Below are 25,000 nucleotides of genomic sequence, written 5' to 3' on the forward strand. Positions count from 1 at the left end.
TTTTTTTTTTTCCTTTCAGCACTTTGAATATATTATTCCACGCTCTCCTGGCTTGTAAGGTTTCTAATGAGAAATACATGATAGCTTAATTGGGTATTCCTTTATAGATTACAATCTTCAAAGTTCCTGTCTAACTCACAGATTCTTTCTTCTGTGTGGTTTATTCTGCTGTTGGTACTCTCTGTTGCAGTTTTCATTTCTTTCTTCGAGTTCTTCAGCTCCAGAATTTCTCTTTGGTTCTTTTTTATAATTTCTGTCTGTCTGTTAATTTTCTCATCTTGTTTGCATATTGTTTTTCTGATTTCAGTTTTTTGAATTGCCTTTCTGGGTTTTCTTGTAGCTCACGTTTCCTCAGAACAATTATTTTTCATTCTTTATTGAGTAAATTGTAGATCTCCATGTATTTGGATTCGGTTACTGGGAAATTATTGTGATCCTTTGGTGATGTCACATTTCCTTGATTTTTCATGTTCCTTAGAGTTTGTGTCCCTGTTTTCATATTTGGGGTAGCAGTCACCTCCTCCAGTCTTTCCTAACTGCCTTTCGGAGAGATGCTGAAGCTTCCTTACACCTTGTATGAATACACCTGCTCCACACCTCCCGCTTTCCTTTATGGCAGAATTCTTAGGCTTGTGTGTCTTCTCCTGATCTTACAACACACTAGGCTGGCTGTTGATAGCCTCTCGTTTTCACAAAATAGGTGCTGCAGCTCAAGTTTGTGTTTTCTCCCTAGCCTTCTACCACATCTCGCTCTCAGGAGCACGTAAAGGGAGCTAGCCTGAGAGTGGGAGGAGGTGTGAGTGAGGCACGTGGGGTGCTGGGGGTGCCCGCAGGCCAGTTGGGAGGATCCTTGAGTGAGGCTTCCCCAGGGCTTGTGGACAGGCTTCCTGATGGAGTCCATGATGTACACAGCAATTAATGACCTCCAAAAATCTAATTGGCTCTTCTTCCCATCTGCTCCCTGCCTCCAGTCATGGAGCCCCTGATTTAATACTCTGGATTCTGTGAGAGAGAAATGAGCCTCTTTGGCAGTGTCTCTACAGCTGGGGAAGCTGGGTGCTCACTCACCCTCTCCCTTTTCCCCAGGGGAGAAATCATGGGCCGAGAAGGTCTTGTTTAGCCATAAGTGTTCCACCTTGGGGAAGGGGTGATGCTGGCATAGTCAAGCTGTTCCTCTTACCTGACCAGTGTGTCCAAACACATTTTTTTCTGCTCTGGTGGAGTGCTGGGCCCTCTCCTCTGGAAACCAGTATTACACCAGGGCTCTCTCATCCGTGGGTGACTGCCCAGGTCAGTGTTCTCCAGGTGCTCTGAGATGGCGGCTGAGAGGGGCTGGAGCCACTCACAGGTTCCTGATGGTTCCACAGCCCCTGTTGCCTGATGTGCAGGTGGGCAAGACTCCACCTGAGTCCCTTGGCGAATGGCGCTGGATCCCACAGCTCCCACAGAGGTGCTTTTGTTTGCTAATTTTTGTTGTTGGGGGGGGGACAAAATCGAGGGACATCATGTGACTCAGTACAATGTTGATCTTGACGTCTATAATTTCTCTAATTCCACAGTCTTCTATGTACAGCTCTATAGTAAATATTGAAATACAAGCCTTGTTCAGCTTTTTCAATATTGTTTTCGCTATTCTGTTTGCTACTTTGAGCTTTTATATACATTTTAGAATCAGCTCATCAATTTCTACCAAAAAAAAACCAACAAAAACCCCAGAACCTATTGTGACTTTCATTAAGATTATGTTGAATCTATAATTCAATTTGGGGAGAATTATCATTTTTACAGTATTGAGTTCTGATCCATGAAAACATGGTATATCTCTCCACTTGTTATATATTTAATTTCTCTCAACAATGTTTTAAATTTTTAGCTACAGGTCATGCACATATTTTGTTAATGTCCATAAGTATTTCAGATTTTTTGGTGCTATTGCAAATGATACTGGATTTTTAAATTTCAAGTTCCCACTTTTTAATATATTTTATATTTTAAAATATACTAGTTCTCTGGTAGTATACAGAAATACAGTTGATTTTCACATATGGATCTTGTAGCCTAAGACTGCTAAATTCACTTATTAGTTCAAGTAGCTTTTTTGTCAGTTTTTTAGGATTTTCTATACAATCATGTCAATTGCAAACAAAGATAGTTTTATTTCTTCCTCAAGTGTATGCCTTTTATTCTTTTCTTCTTTATTACCCTGGCTAGGCTGCAGTATCCCATGTTGAATAGAAGTAGGGAGAGTGGAATCACTGCCTTGTTTCCAATCTGAAGGGGGAAGTGTTTGATTATGCACCATTAAAAAGGGTGTTAGCTGTAGGTTTTTCATAGATGCTGTTTATCAGATTGAGGAAGTTCTATTCCTAGTTTGCTGGTAATTTTTATCATGAATTGTTGAATTTTGTCAAATAACTTGTCGTGCATCTATTGAGATCATTGTAAGGTCTTTCTGTTTGAATCTGTTAATATGGTGATTCATTGATTAGTTTTGAAATATTAAACTTAAATTCCTCGGATGAAACAGTCCTTGGTACTGATGTATCATCCTTTTTATATATTACTAGATTTGATTTGCTAATATTTATTTGTTCAGGACTTTTTTGCATTTATGTTCGTAAGAGGTATCGGCCTGTAGTTTTCTTTTCTATGAATGTCTTTATTTGGTTTTGTTATCAGGGTAATATTGACCTCATAAAAGGAGTTGTGAAGTATTCCTTCCTCTTCTGTTCTCTGGAAAAGTTTATTTAATACTGGCATTATTTATTCCTTAAATGTTTGGTAGAATTCACCAGTGAAGTCATCTACCTCTCTGAGTAAAAGTTATAGAAAAGTTATAGTTACTTTAGTGAGGTTTGGTAGTTTGTGCCTTTAAAGGAATTTTTCCACTTTAAGTTGTTAAACTTACTGGTATAAAGTTGTTCACTGTATTCCCTTATTACCTTTAATGTTTGTCGATGTCCTGTCTTTGATTTATGTTGGCAGTTCATATTTTCTCTCTTTTTTGGCAAGGGGCATAAAAATAGAGCAACTGGTACAGTGATTCTCATATATCTATCACCCGGAGTCAATAATGATCAACATTTTGCCACATATGCTTCATTAATCCTTTTTTTTTTACTTGAATATTTTATTTATTTATTTTTAAAAGATGCTTTATTTTTTTCGTTTGTTTTTGTTTTTTTGGCTGCATTGGGTCTTTGTTGTGGTGCGTGGGCTTTTCATTGCAGTGGCTTCTCTCTCTTGTTGTGGAGCATGGGCTCTAGGCACATGGGCTTCAGTAGTTGCAGCATGCGGGCTCAGTAGTTGCGGCACGCAGGCCCTAGAGCGCACGGGCTTCATTAGTTGTGGCGCATGGGCTCAGTAGTTGCGGTGTGCGGACTCTAGAGCGCAGGCTCAGTAGTTGTGGCATATGGGCTTAGTTGCTCCGTGGCAAGTGGGATCCTCCTGGACCAGGGATCCAGTCCGTGCCCACTCTGTTGGCAGGTGGATTCTTAACCCCTGCACCACCAGGCAAGTTCCTACTTGAAGTGTTTTAAAGTACTACACATTATGATATTTCACAACCCCCAGATACTTCCATATGCATCTCTTAAAAGTAAGCTTTTTTTTTTTAATAGAACCATATGCCATTATCCATTCCTAAAAATATTAACTGTGATTCCTTGGTGTCATCTTTTACCTAGGCATATGCCTGTAGGATTTTCCTGATTGTCTCAGAAATGTCATTTTATAGTTGATATGTTCAAATCAGAATCCAGACAAGGTCCACACCTTACCCAGGGCTGTTATGTATCTTAGGTCTCTTAATCCAGGGCAAACCACCCTTACTTTTATTTTTATATTTTTTAAAATTTATTTTTATTAATTAATTTATTTATTTTGGCTGCATTGGGTCTTCATTGCTGTGCACAGGCTTTTTCTGGTTGCGGCGAGCAGGGTCTACTCTTCATCGTGGTGTGCGGGCTTCTCGTTGCAGTGGCTTCTCTTGTTGTGGAGCACACGGGCTCTAGACACGCGGGCGTCAGTAGTTGCGGCACGTGGGCTCAGTAGTTGTGGCCTGCAGCCCTGGAGCGCGGGCTTCAGTAGTTTTGGAGCACGGACTTAGTTGCTCCGCGGCATGTGGGATCTTCCCGGACCAGGGATGGAACCCGTGTCCCCTGCATTGGCAGGCGGATTCTTAACCACTGCGCCACCAGGGAAGTCCCACCCTTACTTTCAAAAAAATTTCTTCCACAGAATGTTTCACATTCTGGGTTTATCTGTTTGCTTCCAGTTGATATCATTCCATGATAGGAGTTTCTTCAAGCTGAGAGTAACTGTGATATGCCTTGGAGCCTCTGTCCCCCTGGGGATCCTTCCTTAGCTCTTATGCCCTGGAGGGGTGTTGAGTAGGGGCACCTCCCATTTCACGGCCTGGGGAACATCTGCTTCTCCGTCCAGCTCAGGCCAGGCCACTTCTGTGAAGCCTGGGTCTCCCTCACCTCTGACCTCCACTAACTTACGTGTAGCACTTCATTATGTATCTTTGTCTTGTACGCTGTGGTTTCCTGTGTGTTTTAAGTCTTGTCCTTACAAATCTTTTCTCTGTTACTGTATGTGTTCTTTAAATGTAATGTAATATTTTATGAAAGCATAACACACATCAGAGAAGTGTAGAAATCAGATAGCTTGATGGATTTTCATAATTGGAGCACACCCATGCACCCAGCCCCTAGATCAGGTGTCCTCATGACCTTCCAGGCATCGCTTTCCTCCCAGCGGTAACCTCTGTCCTGATATCCAGCAGCAGAGATTAGTCGGGCTGTGATTTACCTCCGTGTAAATACAATCATGGGAGCTCCCTGGCAGTCCAGTGGTTAGGACTTGGCGGTTTCACTGCCACGGGCCTGGGTTCAATCCCTGGTCAGGGAACTAAGATCCCGCGAGCCTCACGGCGCAGCCAAAAAAATTAATTCATTTTTTAAAAAAAGTAAATATATAATCACTCAGTATATGCTGTTTTTGTCTGACTCTCACTCAGCATTGCTTTGAGGTTTATGCGTGTTATACAGAACAACCTTGTCCGTTCTCATTGCTGTAGCGTTTTTCTCAGTTTACCGCTGTTCATTAGCCCACTTTACTGTTGAGGGACATTTAGGTAGCGTCTAGTTTTGGGCCATTCTAAATGGTGCTGATCGGAATATTCTCCCAAGTGTCTTTTTGGTGAACCTGCGTCCGCCTTTCTGCAGCACCTCTGCCTGGAGTGGAGCTGCCGGGTGGCTGGGTCCGCAGAGGCTTAGCTTTTATAGATGCCGCCAAATGGTCTTCCACTGCAGTTGCACTAGATCATTTTTTAAAACCCCAAATCTTGCCCTGTCACTTCGCAGGCTTACCTGCTGCCCTTCATTACCCCCATCACATGGAGTTGAAATCCAGAGCCCCAGCCTCCCTCCTTGGCCCCTTCTCCAGTGCTCCTGGCGCCCAGGGGTGCCCAGCTGTCCCCGCGACTCAGACCACCCCGACCCGTGCCTGCCTGTTGCCTGCATCTCCTGGAAGCCTCTGCTCTTCAGGCAGTGCTCTCCTTCAGGACGTGAGATGCCCTGCTTCCCTGTACATGTCTCCTCCCTCCTCCCCCACCCCCTGCCCACAGTTTGTCTTATAATCATCTTTTAGTGTATCTGCCTCCTCAGGCCACGGCTCCTTAAAAACAAGGGCTGTTTCGTTTATCATCGTGTTCCTGGCGCTTAGCACAATGCCTGGCCCAAGTAGTTGCTCAGAAACTACTGAATGAGTGGGTGAATGAATAACCTTCAACTAGCCTGGAAGTACTGAACGCTGGGCAGGTGACAGTAACAGAAACTTGGTGGCTGGTGGATCACTGCTTGCCTTACAAAAACTTTAAACCGGGCTTTGGTCTGTAAGCTGAACAGAGCAGGGCTTAAAGCACAGCCCCTCCCCCAGGAGTGACAGGTGGGGAGTCGCAGGCAGTTTATCATCTTTCACATTTCACAGCCGTCATTTGCTATGAACACCAATGAGAGCTTCAGTATTTCTGCCACTAAGAAATGGCAGCAATGTGTGTTTCTCCTAGTTGACCGCAGCATGTATTGGGAGGAGTTGTAGAGATTTTGGATTAAGCCTTGACTTTAAATCCAGGCCCTTCCATTTAATAGCTGTGCTGTTCTGGTTAAATAACTCTTCTGAGCTTCAGTTTCTACGTGTGAAATGGGACAATAATATGAACCTTGTGGGGCTGCGGGAGGATTGGCGAGTTCTCGGAGATCCGTCGACAGTCCCCATAACAACAAAGTTTCTTCCCTTCTCCCAGGGCAATAGGTGAAAATAACAAACTGCGCTTCAGCCAGTTTCTGCTGGGCTGTGTCTTCCCTGAAGATCTGGGCGGAGCTGGATTGCACTGGCATCTCTCCTTTTTCGTGGAGGAGAGGAGGGCTCAGCCTGCAGCTTGGGGAGAGAGCGGATAGGAGGACAGGGCCCCTCAGCTGCGGGGGGCGGGGGCCAGGCGGGTGCAGAGCTCGGTCTCAGGCCCCCAGGGGGACACCGGGCCAGGAAGCATCTCCTTTCCTCTTGGGTGCTAGCACCTGGGGAGGAGATGTAGCCCCCTGGGCAGTGTGGTCCCTGTGAGTTAGGGACCAGTGCTCTGGAGAATTGTCTTTAGTCCAAGATGGGTGAGCAGGAGGGGAGAGAGAAATTCCTTGACTCAAAAATAATTGAAATCATTATTGTATTGAAACAGTTTACGTGGATTTTGAAGGATTAGCTCCCTGCTGCCTCTGCACCACACTGGACAGCAGAGTCCTGGTCCTGGTTCTTAGGGGCCCATTCAGAGGACCGGCAGAGTGTGCATTGTTTTTAGGGGCTTCAGCTAGGACTTTGGTAACCCTTAGACAGTTTTGTGAAGCATGGCCCTCTGGAGGGGATTGCTTTTTTCCTCTTTTGGGAGGAATTCCTGAGATACCAGGGAAATCTAGTAATACCAGCACAGGAGAAAAGATACAGCTCATCCCACTGACCACGGGCTGGACCCACAGCAGATGAGACCACTGATTTTCTTGCCCTTGGCTGACATTGCTTTGTTTGGGTTTTTTTTTCTTTTTTTAGGAAACTATTTTTATTTACTTATTTTTGGCTGCATTGGGTCTTTGTTGCTGCACGCGGGCTTTCTCTAGTTGTGATGAGCGGGGGCTACTCTTCATTGTGGTGCATGGGCTTCTCATTGCAGTGGCTTCTCTTGTTGTGGAGCACAGGCTCTAGGTGCACGGGTTTCAGTAGTTGTGGTGCGTGGGCTCAGCAGTTGTGGCGCACGGGCTTACTTGCTCTGTGGCATGTGGGATCTTCCCAGACCAGGGCTCGAACCTGTGTCCCCTGCATTGGCAGGTGGATTCTTAACCAGGGAAGCCTGCTTTGTTTTTATGTAAGAAAGTTGTTTGGTAACTAAAATGCTCAGGCTATTCGATTAGGAAAATGGCTGAATAAGCCCAGTGGAGGTTCCCTGAGTCCTTCTCTTTATTATGATCGAAAGATCATGTAAACTTAATTTAAAAAAAGGAAAATCCCCATGATGAAAAACAGTTCTGTTGTTTTTGAAACAAGTTTGAAAAAGTGATTAAACTGAATGTAGCAGCGTCTCTTCTCTGATGACCACAGAGCGCTAACAAGGGATTTTTACATTTTAACTGGATATTGCTCTCCTAGGAGTGGACCGCGTGTTGTCTTTTAAGTGCTTTTCAGAAGCCAAGTATAGACCAAATTGGGATCCCAAATTGGGATCCGCCCCAAAACACCAGAGGCTGAGGTGTGTGAAACCGGGGAAGGCTGGTGTCGGCCTCCAGCGGTCCCAGTAGCTTTTAAGGTAGGTTTTTGCTTTGCTTGTTTGGGTGGGGATATAGTTTCTAAGAGGGTTGGATTTACTTGGTTTAGTGCATTCAGTTCCTTCAAAGCCCCAGTCACTCCAACAAAATATATTTTTCTGGGAATTGTGACTCAAAGTATTGACTTCCGTCAGCGAGCAGTGAGCTGCATGTTCAGGACTCATGGGAATGTGAGTAAATGGATCCACTTTATGTAAAGTATTTAAAAGCATGTTCAAACGGAATATTACTCAGCCATAAAAAGAAATGAAATTGAGTTATTTGTAGTGAGGTGGATGGACCTAGAGTCTGTCATACAGAGTGAAGTAAGTCAGAAAGAGAAAAACAAATATCGTATGCTAACACATATGTATGGAATCTAGAAAAAAAATGGTTCTGAAGAACCTAGGGGCAGGACAGGAATAAAGATGCAGACGTAGAGAATGGACTTGAGGACACGGGGAGGGGGAAGGGTAAGCTGGGATGAAGTGAGAGGGTGGCATGGACATATATACACTACCAAATGTAAAACAGATAGCTAGAGGGAAGCAGCTGCATAGCACAGGGAGATCAGCTCGGTGCTTTGTGACCACCTAGAGGGGTGGGATAGGGAGGGTGGGAGGGAGACGCAAGAGGAAGGATGTATGGGTTCGAATATATGTATACGTATGGCTGATTCACTGTGTTCTACAGCAGAAACTAACACACCACTGTAAAGCAATTATACTCCAATAAAAGTGTTAGAAAAATAAATAAAAAATAAAAGCATGTTCAGCAACATGGCCTTAAGTTCCTCCCTTTTTACTTGTAATTCAGAGTTTTAACTTCTCTCTCAGCTGTTTTAGTTGAATTTTACTTGGGTTAGAAAAGCACTGAAAGGATTTGAATGCTTTGGGAACACTTAATCAAAAAACCCATCAGGCTTAATTTTGAGTTCTGTGTTTTCATTTTTTAAAAGGCTTCTTTTTAAAAAAGTCTTTAAAACTGGAGTTAATATTTGTGTGTGGGGAGTGGTTCCTCCTTCAGGCACTCTGAGGAAGGCGTTGGCTTTTCTAGGTTCGCACTCCTCTTGGCCACCTGACTGCCTTTAGGTAGCCAACATCTTGTTGGAGAACTTAAGCTGGTTTTTAATAATAATCTTAGCAAAAGGTAATTCTGAAGGTGAATCTGTTATCGCTACCGCAAGCATCGAATCCTGGATTCCAGAGCCCCTGGAAATGGAGTTCGGGTTGTTCCTGATTTGCTGGGGCCGGCAGTGCCGACCAGCTGGGGCCCCTGTGCTGGTGGTTTCTGAGCGGTGCTCGGGGTTCCCTTTGTAGTGGAGGTGCTGTCTCCCGGGGTTTGGGGTTTGACGTTTGACGTCTTGCAGTCGTTTTTGGCGGTCATCTGCCAGAGCCTTCCCAACTAATTCATTCTGTCCTACAGCGTTGGCCACTGGCCGTCTCTCGATGGTAGCCGAGCTCCTGTTGCCCACATCTCCCACCACCTGCTGTGGCCTTGCCCCCTTGGCCTGGGTGAGGTTGGCAGTGCCTGGCTTTGACCTTTGATCCCTCTTGTTCCTCCAAAGCTATGAAATATTACATTAAATACAGGGGGCCTAGCCTAGCCAGGGCCTTACCTGCATTTGTAACTATTTTATTCACTTTCGGGTAGGCCTGACTTCTAAAATGGTTATCTAGGAGTTGTTGAAATGGGTGTATTTCTCTTCTTTTTAGGACATTTTGTTAGCCAACGACCTAGGAGGGAATGGCTTTGTGTGATATTTTCTAATTGTTCTTCTGTGTTGCTTCTAACTTAAAGTTGCGTTCCCAAACTCCCATTTCTCACCTAGGAAAGCAAAAGAGTCAAAAATCATTTTAAGTTACACATTTCAGCCTTAAAATGTTTCTGAAAGACGAAACCTTTTAAATTGTCCACCAATGGGTTGTCATTCCCATTCCCTCCACTGCTTTCTGCCTGAGTTGTCTTCAAGAGGAAAAAAAAGATCTTTGGGGGGCATACAACGTAGGGTGGGAGTCACCTGCCTTCACCCAGACCTGCTGGCCCTTCCGGTGCCCTGCAGAGGGGGTGGGGCTGGGGGCAGACCTAGATTCCTGGCTCTTCCCCGTTGACTTGCTCCAGGCAGAGTAAACATGCTTTGAGCAACTGCCAGCAAGCAAGTTAAAAGCTGCTCCTCTAGCAGGCCTGCAAAAAACATTCTAAAAGGCAAAGCATTTGCTGCATTTCCTAGGGGGCAACTGTGGGAAGTCTCTGCTTGGTCAGCAGCCAGTGCAGACGGGCCCTGGGTGGCTAATGACAGCTGGCGAGGCCCGATCTTAGTCCCATTCCCCGCCCCTCGGAGGCCCCTGCGTCCTGGGCCACACCTAGGACTTCTCTACCTTTCCACTGCCCTCCTTCCAGGAACCCAGGTAACAGTCACAGAGAAGTCTGTCTTGTTTCATTGTATGTTGGGTTCCAGAAAATAATTGAGTTTAAGGGAGGCCACTACAAAGCTGTTTTAGAAATACTTTGGAAATACTCAGATGATGGTGGAAATCGAAATGAAAGATGTTAAGTTTTTGCTGATTAGGGATTGTGAAGTGTGTTGAACTCAGATAAAAATGTAAACTGGTAATAATTACGGAGTGAGTAGCCCACGGATTGCCTTCTTTCCATGATCCCATTTAATCTTTTTTTTTAGCTCAACTTTCCTTGATGTGTGATTTACAAAGAAAACTCACATTAAGTACAGATGGATGATTCTGACAAATGTATACGCCCACGGAACTACTGTCCTAATAGAGATAAGAAATCCCCCAACCCCATACTGGCTGGTCCGAGTACTGTACCTAGAGGTTGGTTTTGCAGCTTCTGGATGAAGCTTTTGTCGGGCATGGATGTTTACTGCTGCTCCCAGGAAGGCTGGGAGGCAATGCCTGGCCCTGAGTCATAGTCCGAGTCCAGAGCACTTCACCCTCCCTAGCCCTTGCATCCGTGTCTGGGCATCTGAAGGAAGTGCTGGTGGAGCCACAGGACTGAATGTGACGTCCATCGATTTTGCACCCTGAGCAGTATCTGAACCTGTGGTTTTTGTGATAGAGAAATTGAGAGATTCCAAACAGGCTGAAGGCCTGTGGGACCTCTTTGGGAATCTGGACTGAGAGGGAAATCCCTTGGTTTACTGCAGCAAGTATTTAAGTGGCTACTGCATGCACTGAACTGTGCTGGCTGACGTGGAAGATGTGAAATGAAGTTTAGGCCCCCCACCCTTGAGGAGCTTTGTGGTTCCAAGAAACAGTTTAGAAAGAATGGTTCCAGGCAAGACAAAGTGCAAAATGAAAATGCGGGGTCCCTTGTTCAGAAGGCAGGAGAAGGTACTGTTAAAGTTCCTAAAATAGGCAGCCTTTTCCTTTCTTCAGTCTCTCTTGACTTGTCACGGTGTTTTTCAGTTGCTATTTTATTATTTATTATTATTATTTATTTATATCTTATTTAATTATATATTATTTTACTATTTATTGTTATACTGCATTCTCAGCCTTGAGTTTTTCATTTATCTTTATGTTGCGCAACTTCAATTTTAAGTTTAAATGCAAACATAGGAACACTTAACTCATATGTATGACAGTATTTTGTAACTTGTGCACGCCTATGTACTTTATTCTTACCAGAACTGGAAGCTCTGCTCAAAACTGTCTCAACTGTATTGATTTCCCTTCTTGACATGTGCCAACTCTACCAACACTGTCCGCCTTCGGCGCCTGGTGCTGGAGCGGAGACTGCGGACGGGAACCCGGGGGCTCTGGGGGTCGCCCTTGCCCCCCGTGTGTGTCTCGTGTGTGTGGCTGGCCTGTTGGGAGAGGCACCCAAGGAAGGAAGGAGAGGGTAGAGTTTCTGGCCTGCTGGTGTTTCTGTGAACGCCGTTGTTGCGTCCTTCCTGCGTTCAGAGCCGGTTCTGCTTGGAATGGAAAGGTGGCCTCTCCCGGCTGCGCCAGGTGTCGATGTAGCTCGCGCCTCGGCCTCGCTGAGTCTTGCTGGTCCCACCGGTTGTGGGTCCGCCGGGATCCTGTGCTTCTGGGTCGTGGGGGACACGGTGAGCCGCTGGGGCTGCACGGACCTCCTCTGGTGGCTAGTAGGCGCTCGAGCCCTCATCACTTACGCAACACACGTCCAGATACGACTGCTAACTGTCCTGGGATAGGGACCGCTTCTGGGTGCACATTCCCCGGGCAGGCTACCCTGGTGTGTGCTCCGCGCCTGCGGAACACCTGCGGGCACCTTAGGGACGAGGATGGAAATGGAACCTGGTGGGGGGCGTTCCCGGGCCATGGCTGCCGGGGGCCCTTCGGGGGCTGGGAGCTGTTCCTGTTCTGCGTCTGCGCAGGAGGCAGGAGAGGACACCTCCTCCTGGAGCTGGCGGAGCCCCTGCAGGGCAGGGAGGGGCGTGAAAGCAGGTCTTCAGCCTGGCCATCTGTGTACATCGCGTTTCATCCCCTAGTTTCCCCGTCTGTAAACTGGACAGCGGTGGGGAGTGAGGCGATCTCGCTTTGAGTGTTAGCGTAAGCGAAGCATCTAGCATGGTAAAAATGCTCTCAGTCCTGGGGGTGGCATTATTCATATTTTCCCCTCTGAGCCTGAAGCCGCGCCCACTGGGAAGGTGGGCTCTTGGTGATGAGGACTGTTCCGGGGGTCCGACTCGCCAGGACACGAGCGGTGCTCCCCCGGCTGCGCCTCCCGGTGCCTGGGAGCCCGCCGCGGGCAGCGCCTCCGCTGCAGCCGCCCGCTCCGCATCCCACCGTCCCCTGCGGCCCTTTCCCGACGGCGCCAGGCCCGTCCAGCTGCTCCTGACGGACCTCAGAGTGCGCCTGGCGGCGGCCGACCATCACATCTCCCTAGTGGTCGCTGTATGTTTAAAAGATGGCAACACAGTGGCCTTTAAAATGGTGTGGCATTAAAAGTTTTTTTTCTTCTAAGAATTTCTGTCGTGGGCAAAGCGTAAAAGCCCGCGGGACGGTTGCCAGGCAGCACTCGGAGGCCCCGTGGGGCATCAGGACCGGGACGCGCCGCTTGTCCTCACGGACCCGCGAAGGCTCGGAGTCTGGGGAGACTGCGAGTGTGGACCCAGCCTCTGGATTTCAGAGGCACTGCGTCGCCCGGGCTGCTGGGCTCACGTCAGAAGGGTGTCCTGCCATACACGTTTCTGGGGTCCCCAGCGGGGCGGTGGGCAGGAAGCCCTGGCAGCTGTTGCAAAGAAGTGCGAGGGGGGAGCATCAAAGCGGCCGCAGGACGCGCGGCCTCCCTGGCAACGCCCGGCCCGGGAGAGGCTGACCGAGCTCCAGGGCAGAGGTCGAGGCGGCTTGTTTTTTCACCTGTTTCCTACAGCCCTAGAAACCTCTGAAGAATGACCGTGTAACTATAGCAGACACTCAGGCGTCTCTCCGGGGACAGGAACGTTACAGTAGGAAGGGACAGCAGTTCCTATACAAGGAGAAACGAGCACACATCACACGTGCCTTTTACCGACGTTCGGCAGCCCTGAGTAACGTCGGCTGAGGCCATGCCCGGGCCTGTGGCCACACGAGGCCCGGGGCAGCACGTGGCTTCGCTGAAGCTGGTCCTCGCTGTGACAGGGGCCATCACAGGTTTGGTGGGAGTCAACTTTGACACACAATGTTGAACGAGTAAAGCTACTTATACAGCAGGCAGGCGGGGAGGCAGAGATGTGGGGCTGCTGGGCCTCCAGACAGGGGCGAGTGGCAGAGCTGTAACTTGGTGCGACCGAAGCCGGTCGTTTCACCTGTCTTTTCTAGCACAGTCTGACCTCTACAGCAGGCAGGCAGTGTTCACGGCTTAAGGATTTATCACTTAGAGAAAACAGTAAAATCTGTATGTCATCATTTCCAGCTGTCTAGCATTTCCTCCTGTCATTAAATGTTAATACAGGATGAGTATTTTTGTGGAGACACCTTTTTTCATTTTTAAAGGTTGTTTTCACGATAGAAGCTGGTGTCCATTTAAATCCTTTGGCAGCTGGTATGTGTGTGTGTTTCTAAATATGGTCCCAGTGTGTGCAACAGTTAATTTGTAAACTAGCAGATTAAACTCTAAAATTAAGTCCTGCCTTTTACACTCTTGCCACCAGGTGGCTAAGAAAAAATATTAAGCAGGAAAACCCCAATAATTATGCGAAGGACTCATAATGACTTTCAATTTCTGCTTCAGCGATGAAATATGAAACTCTAGATGGACTGTGTTTCAGTAAGAAAACTGCTGAATAAGTGACAGAGGCATTTCAAGCAGTGCCAGGCCAGATGGACATTTCCATGAGTGTTTTTGTTTTCTTAAATATTGACAATGTTAAACTAACCAAATTTTGCTGAAATAAAACTTCTTGAGACTCTCTCTGAGCCTCTTCCACCTCTGGGCTGACCCCTGGATGTCCACATTATTCCTAACTAGTTGGGTTTGAGACAAGGGTTCAGCTTTTGGGCTTTAAGACTCCCAAGGGGAGGGTGACTCCCAAGGGGAGGGTGACTAAGTCCTGATCACAGCAGGGCCTCCCAATCAGGAAAGTTGCTTGCAAAGGCATTGCTTGAGTTCATTTAGAATCAGTTCTAAAACCCAAAAGTAAAATGCATCAAGTTGAATGTTAATATATCTTGTATGTCTCTTCCATAGAGTCTTTTATTAATGATATTATAGGGAAATCTGTGCATGGGGGGTGGTGACATAATAGGGTGGAAACGCCTTTAGGCTTTCTCTTCATGGAATGCACCTATTAAAGACAGCACCATGTGGCAGAAACTGTACCCCCCCCCATCCCACGTTGCTACAGCATCTTGAGATGGTGGATCTTGTCCAGTGAATTCAAAACCCAGTTTTGAATACAAAAACCAGTTTCCTCGCCAGTGCTCATATGGCCACTCAACTTCTGTGCTTTCCACTTTGCCCTCCAGTTATCTAATTTATTAACTTTGACAAGTAACCTCTTGGTTGTACATGATTTTATTCACAATTCATTTTTCTGACTCAAAGTGAACATGAGTGCCTTAATCCTCTAATGGGAATTAATTGCTTGTTTCAGTGCTTAACTCTGATCCTTTCTCAGTCCCCACAGGGATGAGGCTCTTCCTGAAGGATCTGTGTTTGTTCAAAACACAATCAGAAAGGTAATGATGTTTTTCTTGTGAAAGGAGCCAGAAATGCAGAATATTAGTTTTCTATTACATAAGTAGTATTCTCAAACTAATATTATAAAGGATAAAATTCAGTAGATAAAATGTAGAAAACTATAATTTGATCATTCTATGAGGCTACATTATTTCCTAGAAAAGTTTAAATTTTTATTGCCAGGTTTTTGGGGTTTTTTTAATGGAAATAAGCTATCTTTGGAAGAAAGTTACTGAACTGATTTTCTACAGACTTGGAATCAACACCCTGTGGCTTAACCGTGATCATTTCTATGTAATATCAATCACCTGCCCAGGTATTTGCTTTGGCTCTGAAAAATGAAGGCCACAACTAATGCTTGATACGGCTTGATTCCCTCTCCCATTTATTATGTAGAATGTTCTTTTCTGTTTTATTTATAAGGGGATTCCTTGAGAAGAATATAAGCTAGTAGATATATATAAGATCTTTATAAAGGAAGGAGTTGGGGTGGAGAACTTAGGCAGGAACAGGGTCAAGGGGAAAAGGGAATTAATTAACCTTCATCGGGTCCTGAGGCCTGGCCCACAGTTGGCAGTCAGTAGTGATTAGCTCTTAGGGAGGCAGGATGAATGCAGTTTTAAAGAACAGGCATAGAAGTTCAGAGAGTTTAAATAACGTTCCTAGAGACCCACAGTTGTTTGTTAGGTGGTGGAGGTGGGAATTTGATTCAGGCCTGTCATTGTACCACAGTGTCCTTCTTCTTTACACTTGCCATGTGTGCACTGTGCCCTTTAATGGCCATCCAGCCCAATGATGTTCCCTGCAGGGGCTGGCCTGACCTGACCATCAGTGTCCTAGAACAGGCCTACCTGGGAGCATCTACTTCACATTAAAGCAGAGATGCAAGTGCTCCTGATGGGCACTCTTCAGGTTGCTCTGGAAAAGCCCAAATGGCTCACCTACAGCTGTTTCTATCCGTTATTTATTGAATCAAGTACTTGCATTTTATTCAAGACTCCAACCATAACCCATTGCCGTGGAAGGAACTACTACATGGCAGGAGGAGAATGGGGTGGAAGACAGACTGTAATGTATGAGCCTCAGAAGGTAGCATTCTCTTCTGCAGTGGCAGTGCTGCCCTCTCGTAGCCTGGCCCAGAGGTGTGTGTCAGGAGGGGCCCAGTGTGTTTGTTTCTGGCCTGAGTGAATCACAGGCGTATTTTGAGTTAGCCCTGGCTGTGGTCTGAGCGGATCTGGCCAATGCAATAGTCTTTTCACATATTCTGATGGCTGTGACCTTCACAGCAGCCCTTGGAAATCAGCTGAACACGACGTACAAGGAACAGGAGTATAGGGCGATAAGGAACGTGAAAAAGAAAAACTAAACCCAAAGCTAGCAGAGGAAGGAAATAATACAGATGAGAACAGAGGTGAATAGAGAAAAATCAATGAAACGAGGAGTTGATTTTCTTAAAAGAGCAACAAACTTTTTAACTAGATTAACTAAGAAAAAAGAGAAGATGCAAATAACTAAAATCAAAAATGAAAGCAAGAACATTAAAACCCATTTTACAAAAATATAAAGGATTGTAAGAGAATACTGTGAACAATTGTATGGCAACAAATTGGTAACCTAAATGAAATGGATAAATTCCTAGAAACACATACTAAGACTGAATCATGATGAAATCGAAAATCTGAACAGACCTATAACTAGTAAGAAGATTGACTCAGTAATCAAAAGTCTCTCCACAATGAAAATTCCAGAACCAGATGGCTTCACTGGTGAAGTCTACCAAACATGTAAAGAGAATCAGCATGAGTTCTCCTCAAACTCTTCCCAAAAATTTAAAAGGAGGGAAACACTTCCAAACTCATTCAATGAGGCCAGCACAACTCTGATAACCGAAGCCAGAAGACGACACTATAAGAAAAGTACAGACTAATATCTCTGACAAAGATTGATGCAAAAATTCTAAACAAAATACTAGCAAAGAGAATTCAATAATACATTAAAAGGATTATATACCATGACCAAGGGGGATTTATTCTTGGAATGCAAGGATGGTTCAACATATGAAAATCAGTCAATATAGTACACTACTGCTTTTTTTTTTTTTTTTTTGCAGTACGCAGGCCTCTCACTGCTGTGGCCTCTCCTGCTGTGGAGCACAGGCTCCGGACGCGTAGGCTCAGCAGCCATGGCTCACGGGCCCAGCCACTCCACAGCATGTGGGATCCTCCCAGACCGGGGCATGAACCTGTGTCCCCTGCATCGGCAGGCAGACTCTCAACCACTGCGCCCCCAGGGAAGCCCTATAGTACACTACTTTAACAGAATGAAGGAAAAAAAAAAACTATCATCTCAATTGATACAGAAAATCATTTGACAAGATTCAACACCACTTCATGGTAAAACACTTAAACTAGGAATAGAAGGAAATTACCTCAGCCTAATAAAGGCTGTATATGACAAGCCCATAGCTAACATCACACTTAATGGTGAAAAAGCTTTATAGATAGGGGTGTTTGCTACCACTTTTATTCAATATAGTGATAAAAATTATTATAGTGATAAAAGTTACACGTGGACAATCAGGCAAGAAAAAGTAATAAAAGACATCCAAGTTGGAAAGGAAGAAGTAGGATTCTGTCTGTTCACATGATCTTATGTAGAAAATCCTAACATTTCTACAAGAAAACTATTAAAACTAGTAAATGAATTCAGCAAAGTTGCAGGGTACAAAATCAGTGTACAAAAATCAGTTGCATTTCAGTACATTAATGATGAACAATCCAAAAAAAGTTTTTTAAACAATTCCACTTACAATAACATCAAAAAGAATAAAATACTTAGGAAACTTAACCAAGGAGATGAAAGACTTGTACACTGAAAACTACAAAACATTGTTGAAATTAAATAGAAAGACCTCTTCATGGATTGGAAGACTTAATATTGTTAGGATGTCAGTACCACCTAAACAGATTTAATGCTATTCTTGTCAAAATTCCCAACAGTGTTTTTCTTTCAGGAAAAAAAAAACAAAACCCATCCTGAAATTCATACGGAATTTCAAGGGACCCCAAGTGAGCAGAGCAATCTTGAGGAAAAAATAAAAAACAATAAAGTTGGAGGTCTCATATGTCCTGATTTTAAAACATACTGCAAAGCTACAGCAATCAAAACAGCATGATATTGACATTAAGACAGATATGTAGATCAACTGAACACAATAGAGAATGCAGAAATAACCCAGAAATAAATCCTTAGATATATGGTCAAATGATTTTTGACAAAGGTGGAAAGACCAACAGGGAACAGATGGTCTTTTCAACAACTGGAACACTAGATATTTATATGCAAAAGAATGAAGGTGGGCCCTTACTTTACACTGTATACAAAGATTAACTCAACATGGATAAAAGTGCTCAACATAAGAGCTAAAACTATAAAATTCTTAGGAGAAGACACAGGGCAAAAGCTTCATGACACTGGGCTTGGCAAGGGTTTCTTGGCTATGACACCAGAATGACAGGCAATAAAAGCAAGAATTGGGTGACGTCAAAATTTAAAACTTCTGTGCAGCAAAAAACACAACAGAGTAAAAAGGTGACCTCAACCTATGAAATGGGAGAAAATATTTGCAAATCATATATCTAATAAGAGGTTAATATCCAAAAGATACAGAGAACTCCAGTAACTCAACAAAGAAAAAAAGTCTGATTAAGAAACAGGCACCAGGGCTTCCCTGGTGGTGCAGTGGTTAAGAATCCTCCTCCCAATGCAGGGGACATGGGTTCTAGCCCTGGTCAGGGAACTAGATCCCACATGCATGCCACAACTAAGAGTTTGCATGCCACAGCTAAGGAGCCAGTGAGCCGCAACTGAAGGAGCCGGTGAGCCGCAACTAAGGAGCCCTGCCTGCTGCAACTAAGACCCAGCACAACCAAAATAAATAAAACAACAACAAAAGGAAAAACAGGCAAAGGACTTGAAGAGACATTTCTCCAAAGAAGATATGCAATGGCCAACATGAAAAGATGTTCAACATCACTAATCATTACAGAAATGCAAATTAAGACTCACAATGAAACAAAATGAAAAGACAGCCCACAGCATGGGAGAAAATATTTGCAAACGAAGTGACCAACAAGGGAATTAATCTCCAAAATATACAACAGCTTGGGCTTCCCTGGTGGCGCAGTGGTTGAGGGTCCGCCTGCCGATGCAGGGGACATGGGTTCGTGCCCCGGTCCGGGAGGATCCCACATGCCGTGGAGCAGCTGTGCCCGTGGGCCATGGCCGCTGGGCCTGCGCGTCTGGAGCCTGTTGCTCTGCAGTGGGAGAGGCCACAGCAGTGAAAGGCCCGTGTACCACAAAACAACAACAACAACAAAAAATACAACAGCTCATGCAGCTCAATATCAAAAAAACAAACCACCCGATCAAAAAATGGGCAGAAGACCTAAATAGACACTCAAAAGGAGACATACACGTGGCCAAAAAGCACATGAAATGATGCTCAACGTCGGTAATCACAGAAATGCAAATCAAAACTATTATGGGGTACCACCTCACACAGGTCAGAATGTCCATCATCAAAAAGTCTACAAATAAATGCTGGAGAGGGTGTAGAGAAAAGGGAACCCCCCTTACACTGTTGGCAGGAATGTAAATTGGTAGAACCACTATGGAGAACAGTATGGAGGTTCCTTAAAAGCTAAAAATAGAACTACTATATGACCCAGCAATCCCACTCCTGGGCGTATACCCTGAGAAAACCATAATTCGAAAAGATCCATGCACCCCAGTGTTCACTGCAGCACTATTTACAATTGCCAGGACATGGGAGCAACCTGAATGTCCACAACAGATGAATGGATAAAGAAGATGTGGTACATATATACAATGGAATATCACTCAGCCATAAAAAAGAACAAAATAATGCCATTTGCAGCAACATGGATGGACCAAGAGATGATCATACTCAGTGAAGTAAATCAGAAAGAGACATACATAATATCACTCATGTGGACTCTCATTTAAAAAAATGATACAAATGAACTTATTTACAAAACAGAAAAAGACTCACAGATTTCAAAAACATTATGGTTACCAAGGGGAAACATGGGGGGGGTAAATTAGGAGTTCGGGATTAACATACACTACTATATATAAAATAGATAACCAACAAGGACCTACTGTATAGCACAGGGAACTGTCCTCAATATTCTGTAATAACCAATATGGGTAAAGAATCTGAAAAAGAATGAATATATGAATATGTATAACTGAATCACTTTGCTATACACCTGAAACTAACACATTGTTAATCAACTATACTCCAATAAAAAAATTTTAAAAAACCCACAGTGAAATACCACCCCACACCCTTTAGGATGGCCACTATAAAAAAAGAGAGAGAGAGAAGGGAGGAAGGGAGGAAATAAGTACCAGTGGGGATGTGGAGAAATTGGAACCCTTGTGCACTGTAGGTGGGAGTGTAAACTGGCCGTCACCAGCCTCTCTGGTCCCCAGAGTTGCTACATTACTGGCTTTCTCTTGGCGACACACTCCCGTCACCGGTACCCTAGTGAACTCTTCTCACCACCCGTCTAAGCAAGCAGCTCCCGAGGCACTGCTGCTTCCTGTCCCGCGTCGAGCCTCCAGAAGGACACAGTGGCCGAGCCGGGGGCCCCGTGAGGGAAGGCCCAGTGGTGCAGTGGTGCGAGGAACAGGCTCCTTTATCCCCGCTCTGTCCCTAAAGGCCACTCCCCGTGACCCATGAAGACAACAGATGGGAGAGGGCAACGAGATTCTGGAAGATAGATGAGCGCTGGCTGACTCAGCAGCCTCGAGACACCGGAAACCTAAATCCCTGCTGGGGAGCCCGCCAGCAGCGCCCCGGATGCCAGGGAAGCTCCCACTGCCGCCCTGTAGTCGTGTGAGGGCGGGGTGAGGGGTGGAAAAGGAGGAGGGGGCCGTCTGAGCAGGAAGCAGAGACCCCGACCGTCCCTCTGCCCAGCAGGGCAAGGGTGGGTTACTGTCGGGAGAGGCTTAGCGGGAAGTCTGGTGTCGGGAGGACCAGGCCCAGCCGAGGGTGCAGGCGAGAGGCACCCTAAAGAAAGATGGGGAGGGAGAGGAGTCCACATTCCTGTGGATTCCATTATCCAGCCCTCACGCCAGGCTGGCCAGTCGACAGGCTCCCCCTCACACACAGCTTCCTGCATGGTGTCCCACTTTCCACATGAAAGGCCAGCCAAGGATACTGAGATGCTTGAAGAAAACCTCTTAAAGAAACATAAAACAAGGAGAAGAGAGGAATTTAGGAGAAGTAGAGGCAATACTGGGAAAGATAAAAACTTAAAACCCCTCCAAATTCATGATGAGGAGAGATGGGATTATGCTGAGAAAGAACTGGATGCTAACGAAATGAGGGAACAGGAAAAAGATCTTGGAAATAAATATGGTGGCAAAAATATTTTTCAAAATAATAGAAGTGCTGGAAGATAATAGACTACAAAAAGAAAATTGGGAGATTAATCCAGGATATGCAACATCTGAGTTCTGGAGACCCAGAAAGAGAAAGGAAGGAGAGGGAAGAAAATTCCTAAGACCCAAGATAATCAGTCTTCAGATGGAAGTTTCTGGCACAATGAATGAAAAAATCCCACATGGAGACTCCTTATTATAGAACCTCACAATCCAAGGGCGAAAAGAAGCCCCTAGGAGCCTCCAGAGAAGAACCTGAGTCCCGTACAAATGGTTGTGGGTCCCAATGGCCCTGGACGTCTCAGCATGAACGGGAGCATCAGAAGACAAGAAACGACTTCAAAATTCTGGAAGAAAGCAGTGAGAAATCTTACCTAGTTACACTGTTAATTGAGGTTGGGAAAGAACGAGCTTCAGTAAAATGAGGGAGTCAACCAAGAAGGGGCCGTGGGACGCAGGGACAGGGCTCTGGGAGAAGCGTGGGATGCACCGCAGACCAGGCTGGAGCAGGAGGGCAGCTGGGAGCCACAGCTCCCAGGAGGAAGGGAAGCCGCGGGGGGTCAGGGACAAAAGGGTTCCTCAGGCGCCTTCAGAAAACATGAGGCCGGAGGGCTGTCAGAGGAACTGGAGCAAAGCTCAAAAAAGGAAAAAAGGCCGAAGCAATTTTCAATTCCAAAAAAAACAAGAAGTTGTCCAAGAAAGGAAATTAATCATAGTACACTATGTGCCTTATCTGAGAGCAGTGTCTACATAGTCTCAATGCTGAACTGAATATGGATTTGACCACAAATTGTGATGTGAGCCTATTGGAGGAATGTGGGGCGAGAGGCAGGCGCCAGGCTCTACAGCAGGAACGTCTGACGCAGCCTTACCGAGTGGGCGGGACCGGCCCGGGTGTCAACTCCTGCACCACCACAGCAGTCCTCCAGGCAGGTGGCTGTCTGCCTCCTCTGACAGTCCAGGAAGCCAGGGCACAGAGACGTTAAGTTGTTTGCCTAAAGTCACACAGCTAATAAGTGGCAGAGCCAGGATTTCAACCCAGGGAAGTTGGTTCTAAAGTCTGTGCTTTAAACCGCTGTGCTCACCTGCTTTGGGTAGGAAGGCAGACAATTTAAAACATCGGGAAGCAGTGGTATAACCAACAACGTGGAGACAAATACCAAATGCAACAACAGTTCAGGGCCTTAAACAGGTCTCTTCAAGGGAGTGGGAATGGGTAGGGATTTTATTTTCCTTGTAAAGTTACTTGACTTTATCTTACGGACACGTGTTGCTTTAAAATCTAATCAAAGGGCGGGGACATGAGAGCACCAGCGATCAGGAGTGACGAGCAGTGCGATACCTCCAGTGTCAACTGGTCTGGCCCCGGCCCAACTGTGCGGCCTCAGTCCTCACCGACCCGAGACTCGGCCTTGAGGGACTGGGCGGTTTCGCTGCGCTCTCAACTCTTCACGTTCTGGTAGCGAACAAGGCAAGGAGTGGTTTAGAGAACATGCGCCACGAAGAGAGCCAAACGGGGTGACAGAGGGCTGTGGTGGGTGCCGCTCAGGGAGGGTGTCACCTGGGAAGGGAGGCAAGGGCTCACGGCCACAGGCCCCAACAGGCTTAGCCCTGGAGAGTGTGCGGCCAGGCCCCTGGGGGCTGCACGGGGACAGGCCGGAGGGACCAGGCAGCAGGCCCACCAGGGTTCTAGGGGATGGTCCCGGCAAGGGTGGGAGCCGTGCATCCCACTTTGACCTGGAGTTGTTATTGCCAGAACATGCTGGAAGGCGGATGCAAGTGTGGGAGAGGGAAGGCGGGGCTGGCTGGGCTCCCGCCCGCCCTAGGCCCCCCCCCTCCGTCTCTCCATCCTCCCAGGCACGCCCTCCCGCAGCAGCAGTGGGCCTGCCGCCTCCTCGGCCCCTGCACCTCCGAGTCCAGGCTCTCCTCATTCACAGCTTGACTTGCATACCTGGGCAGCCGCCGCTTAAGGCCCACCACTCCGGTCTGCCCTTCCTCTGCGGTCAGTCACTACAACGAGAGCTCCCATCCCGTCTCTGTCCTGCTGAAGGCTGGCGGCTGAGACCAAGGTGGCAGAGAGGAAGGGTCGGCCCAAGAGGGCAGCTGTGATGGCCTCTGGACACCACCCATCCTCCCTGGACGCCCTGAGGAGGTGGGGCGAGGCCCAGACCCCCAGACCAGCCTGTTTGCTGGGAAGAAAGTCGAGTCCTGTGAGTTAAGTGTGACTTCTCCAAGGGCCACTTGGCCATGTAACTGGCGGCAGAGCCCGCTTGGCACACCGGGGCCATGTCCCTCAGTGTCTGAAGGGCTGGGGGCAAGGGGGGCAGCTAGATGCCAGGCTTGGAAGAGGGGCCCATACATAACTTTTCGTTTCCATTTTTGTTTGAGTCACTGTTACACAAATCACTTTGGTCGGTTATGTAATAATCTGTGGCCCAGACCCATGAAGGGGGGTAAATATTTACCTTCTCTCTCACTGGAGCCATGGTCGGTCGCTGGGCTGAGTCACAGGGAGGCAGTGTCACCCTCTAGGACCTTGAAGAAGGAAGGAACACAGAAAGGTGCAGCTAACGTTTTGCTGCGTCTTGCCAGGGCCAGAATGTAAATTTAGTGCTGAAACCGGAATTCTCTTTGGTAGCCGATGACAGGTGATTATTCATGTATATAAATATACACGTGTGTGTATATATATATATATATATGTGTGTGTGTGTGTTTCTATTTGCTTATCGTTATTTTTACTTTTCTGTAATATTTACTGTTTAAAGTCCTCTTAAAGAGATTGAAAACTAACTGCTCTACAAAACCGCACTTCTACAGGGCTTGCCGCCACGACAGGCTGCATCATCTGACACGAGTCGCTCTTCCTGGAACCCTGTCTTGGAAGGTCCTGGAACCCTGCCTGGGAAGGGTGTCTGGTCGGGAGTGGAGGCCCGGGGCGAGGCCACCCGTTTCCCCGCCGCGCGGGACCTGTGCGTCTGTCCTCGCTCGCTCGCTCGCAGCTCCCGGCTGCATGGCCCACATGTTCGTGTACGGGACCCTGAAGACGGGCCAGCCCAACCACTGGGTCCTGCTGGAGAGCGCCCATGGTCGCGCGGCCTTCCGGGGCTGGGGTCGCACGGTCGAACCGTACCCGCTGGTGATCGCGGGGCAGTGCAACATCCCACGGCTGCTGAACCTGCCGGGCCAGGGGCGCCGAGTGGCTGGGGAGGTCTACGCCGTGGACGAGCAGATGCTGCGCTTTCTGGACGAGTTCGAAGGCTGCCCGGACATGTACCAGCGCACCCGGGTGACAGTCGCTGTTGAGGGGGAGGGCGGGACCCTACAGTGCTTCGTGTACAGCACGGCCACCTACCCGCCCGAGTGGGTCCACCTCCCGTACCATGACGATTACGACTCACAGGGGGAGCACGGGCTTCGCTACAGTCCACGGGAAAGCAGATGAGAAGTGCGAGGGGAGCGGCCGCCCGAGGACCGAGAGCCTGGTGGTTGGAAGACGGCCTCGCTGGTCCGCACTCACTGAATGC

General features: G+C 46.8%; 2 protein-coding genes across 2 annotated transcripts in view; one reads left to right on the top strand and one right to left on the bottom strand.

Moving 5' to 3' along the window:
• Positions 1 to 14,579: 14,579 nt before the first annotated feature.
• Positions 14,580 to 24,954, top strand: GGACT (gamma-glutamylamine cyclotransferase). The gene is given in 4 exon segments (XM_029210012.1): positions 14,580 to 14,998; positions 24,294 to 24,339; positions 24,342 to 24,458; positions 24,460 to 24,954. Coding segments are annotated over 4 exon segments (672 nt in total). The 5' UTR covers positions 14,580 to 14,948; the 3' UTR covers positions 24,919 to 24,954.
• Positions 24,902 to 25,000, bottom strand: part of PCCA (propionyl-CoA carboxylase subunit alpha) — a 353,831-nt gene continuing 353,732 nt past the window's right edge. The window contains exon 26 of the transcript XR_003791702.1: positions 24,902 to 24,992. The gene's annotated coding sequence lies outside the window, so the exon portion shown is untranslated. The remainder of the gene's footprint in view (positions 24,993 to 25,000) is intronic.

Source organism: Monodon monoceros, unplaced genomic scaffold, assembly GCF_005190385.1.
Source record: "Monodon monoceros isolate NGI ecotype Baffin Bay Population unplaced genomic scaffold, NGI_Narwhal_1 Super_Scaffold_8, whole genome shotgun sequence".
Classification (NCBI taxonomy): Eukaryota; Metazoa; Chordata; class Mammalia; order Artiodactyla; family Monodontidae; genus Monodon; species Monodon monoceros.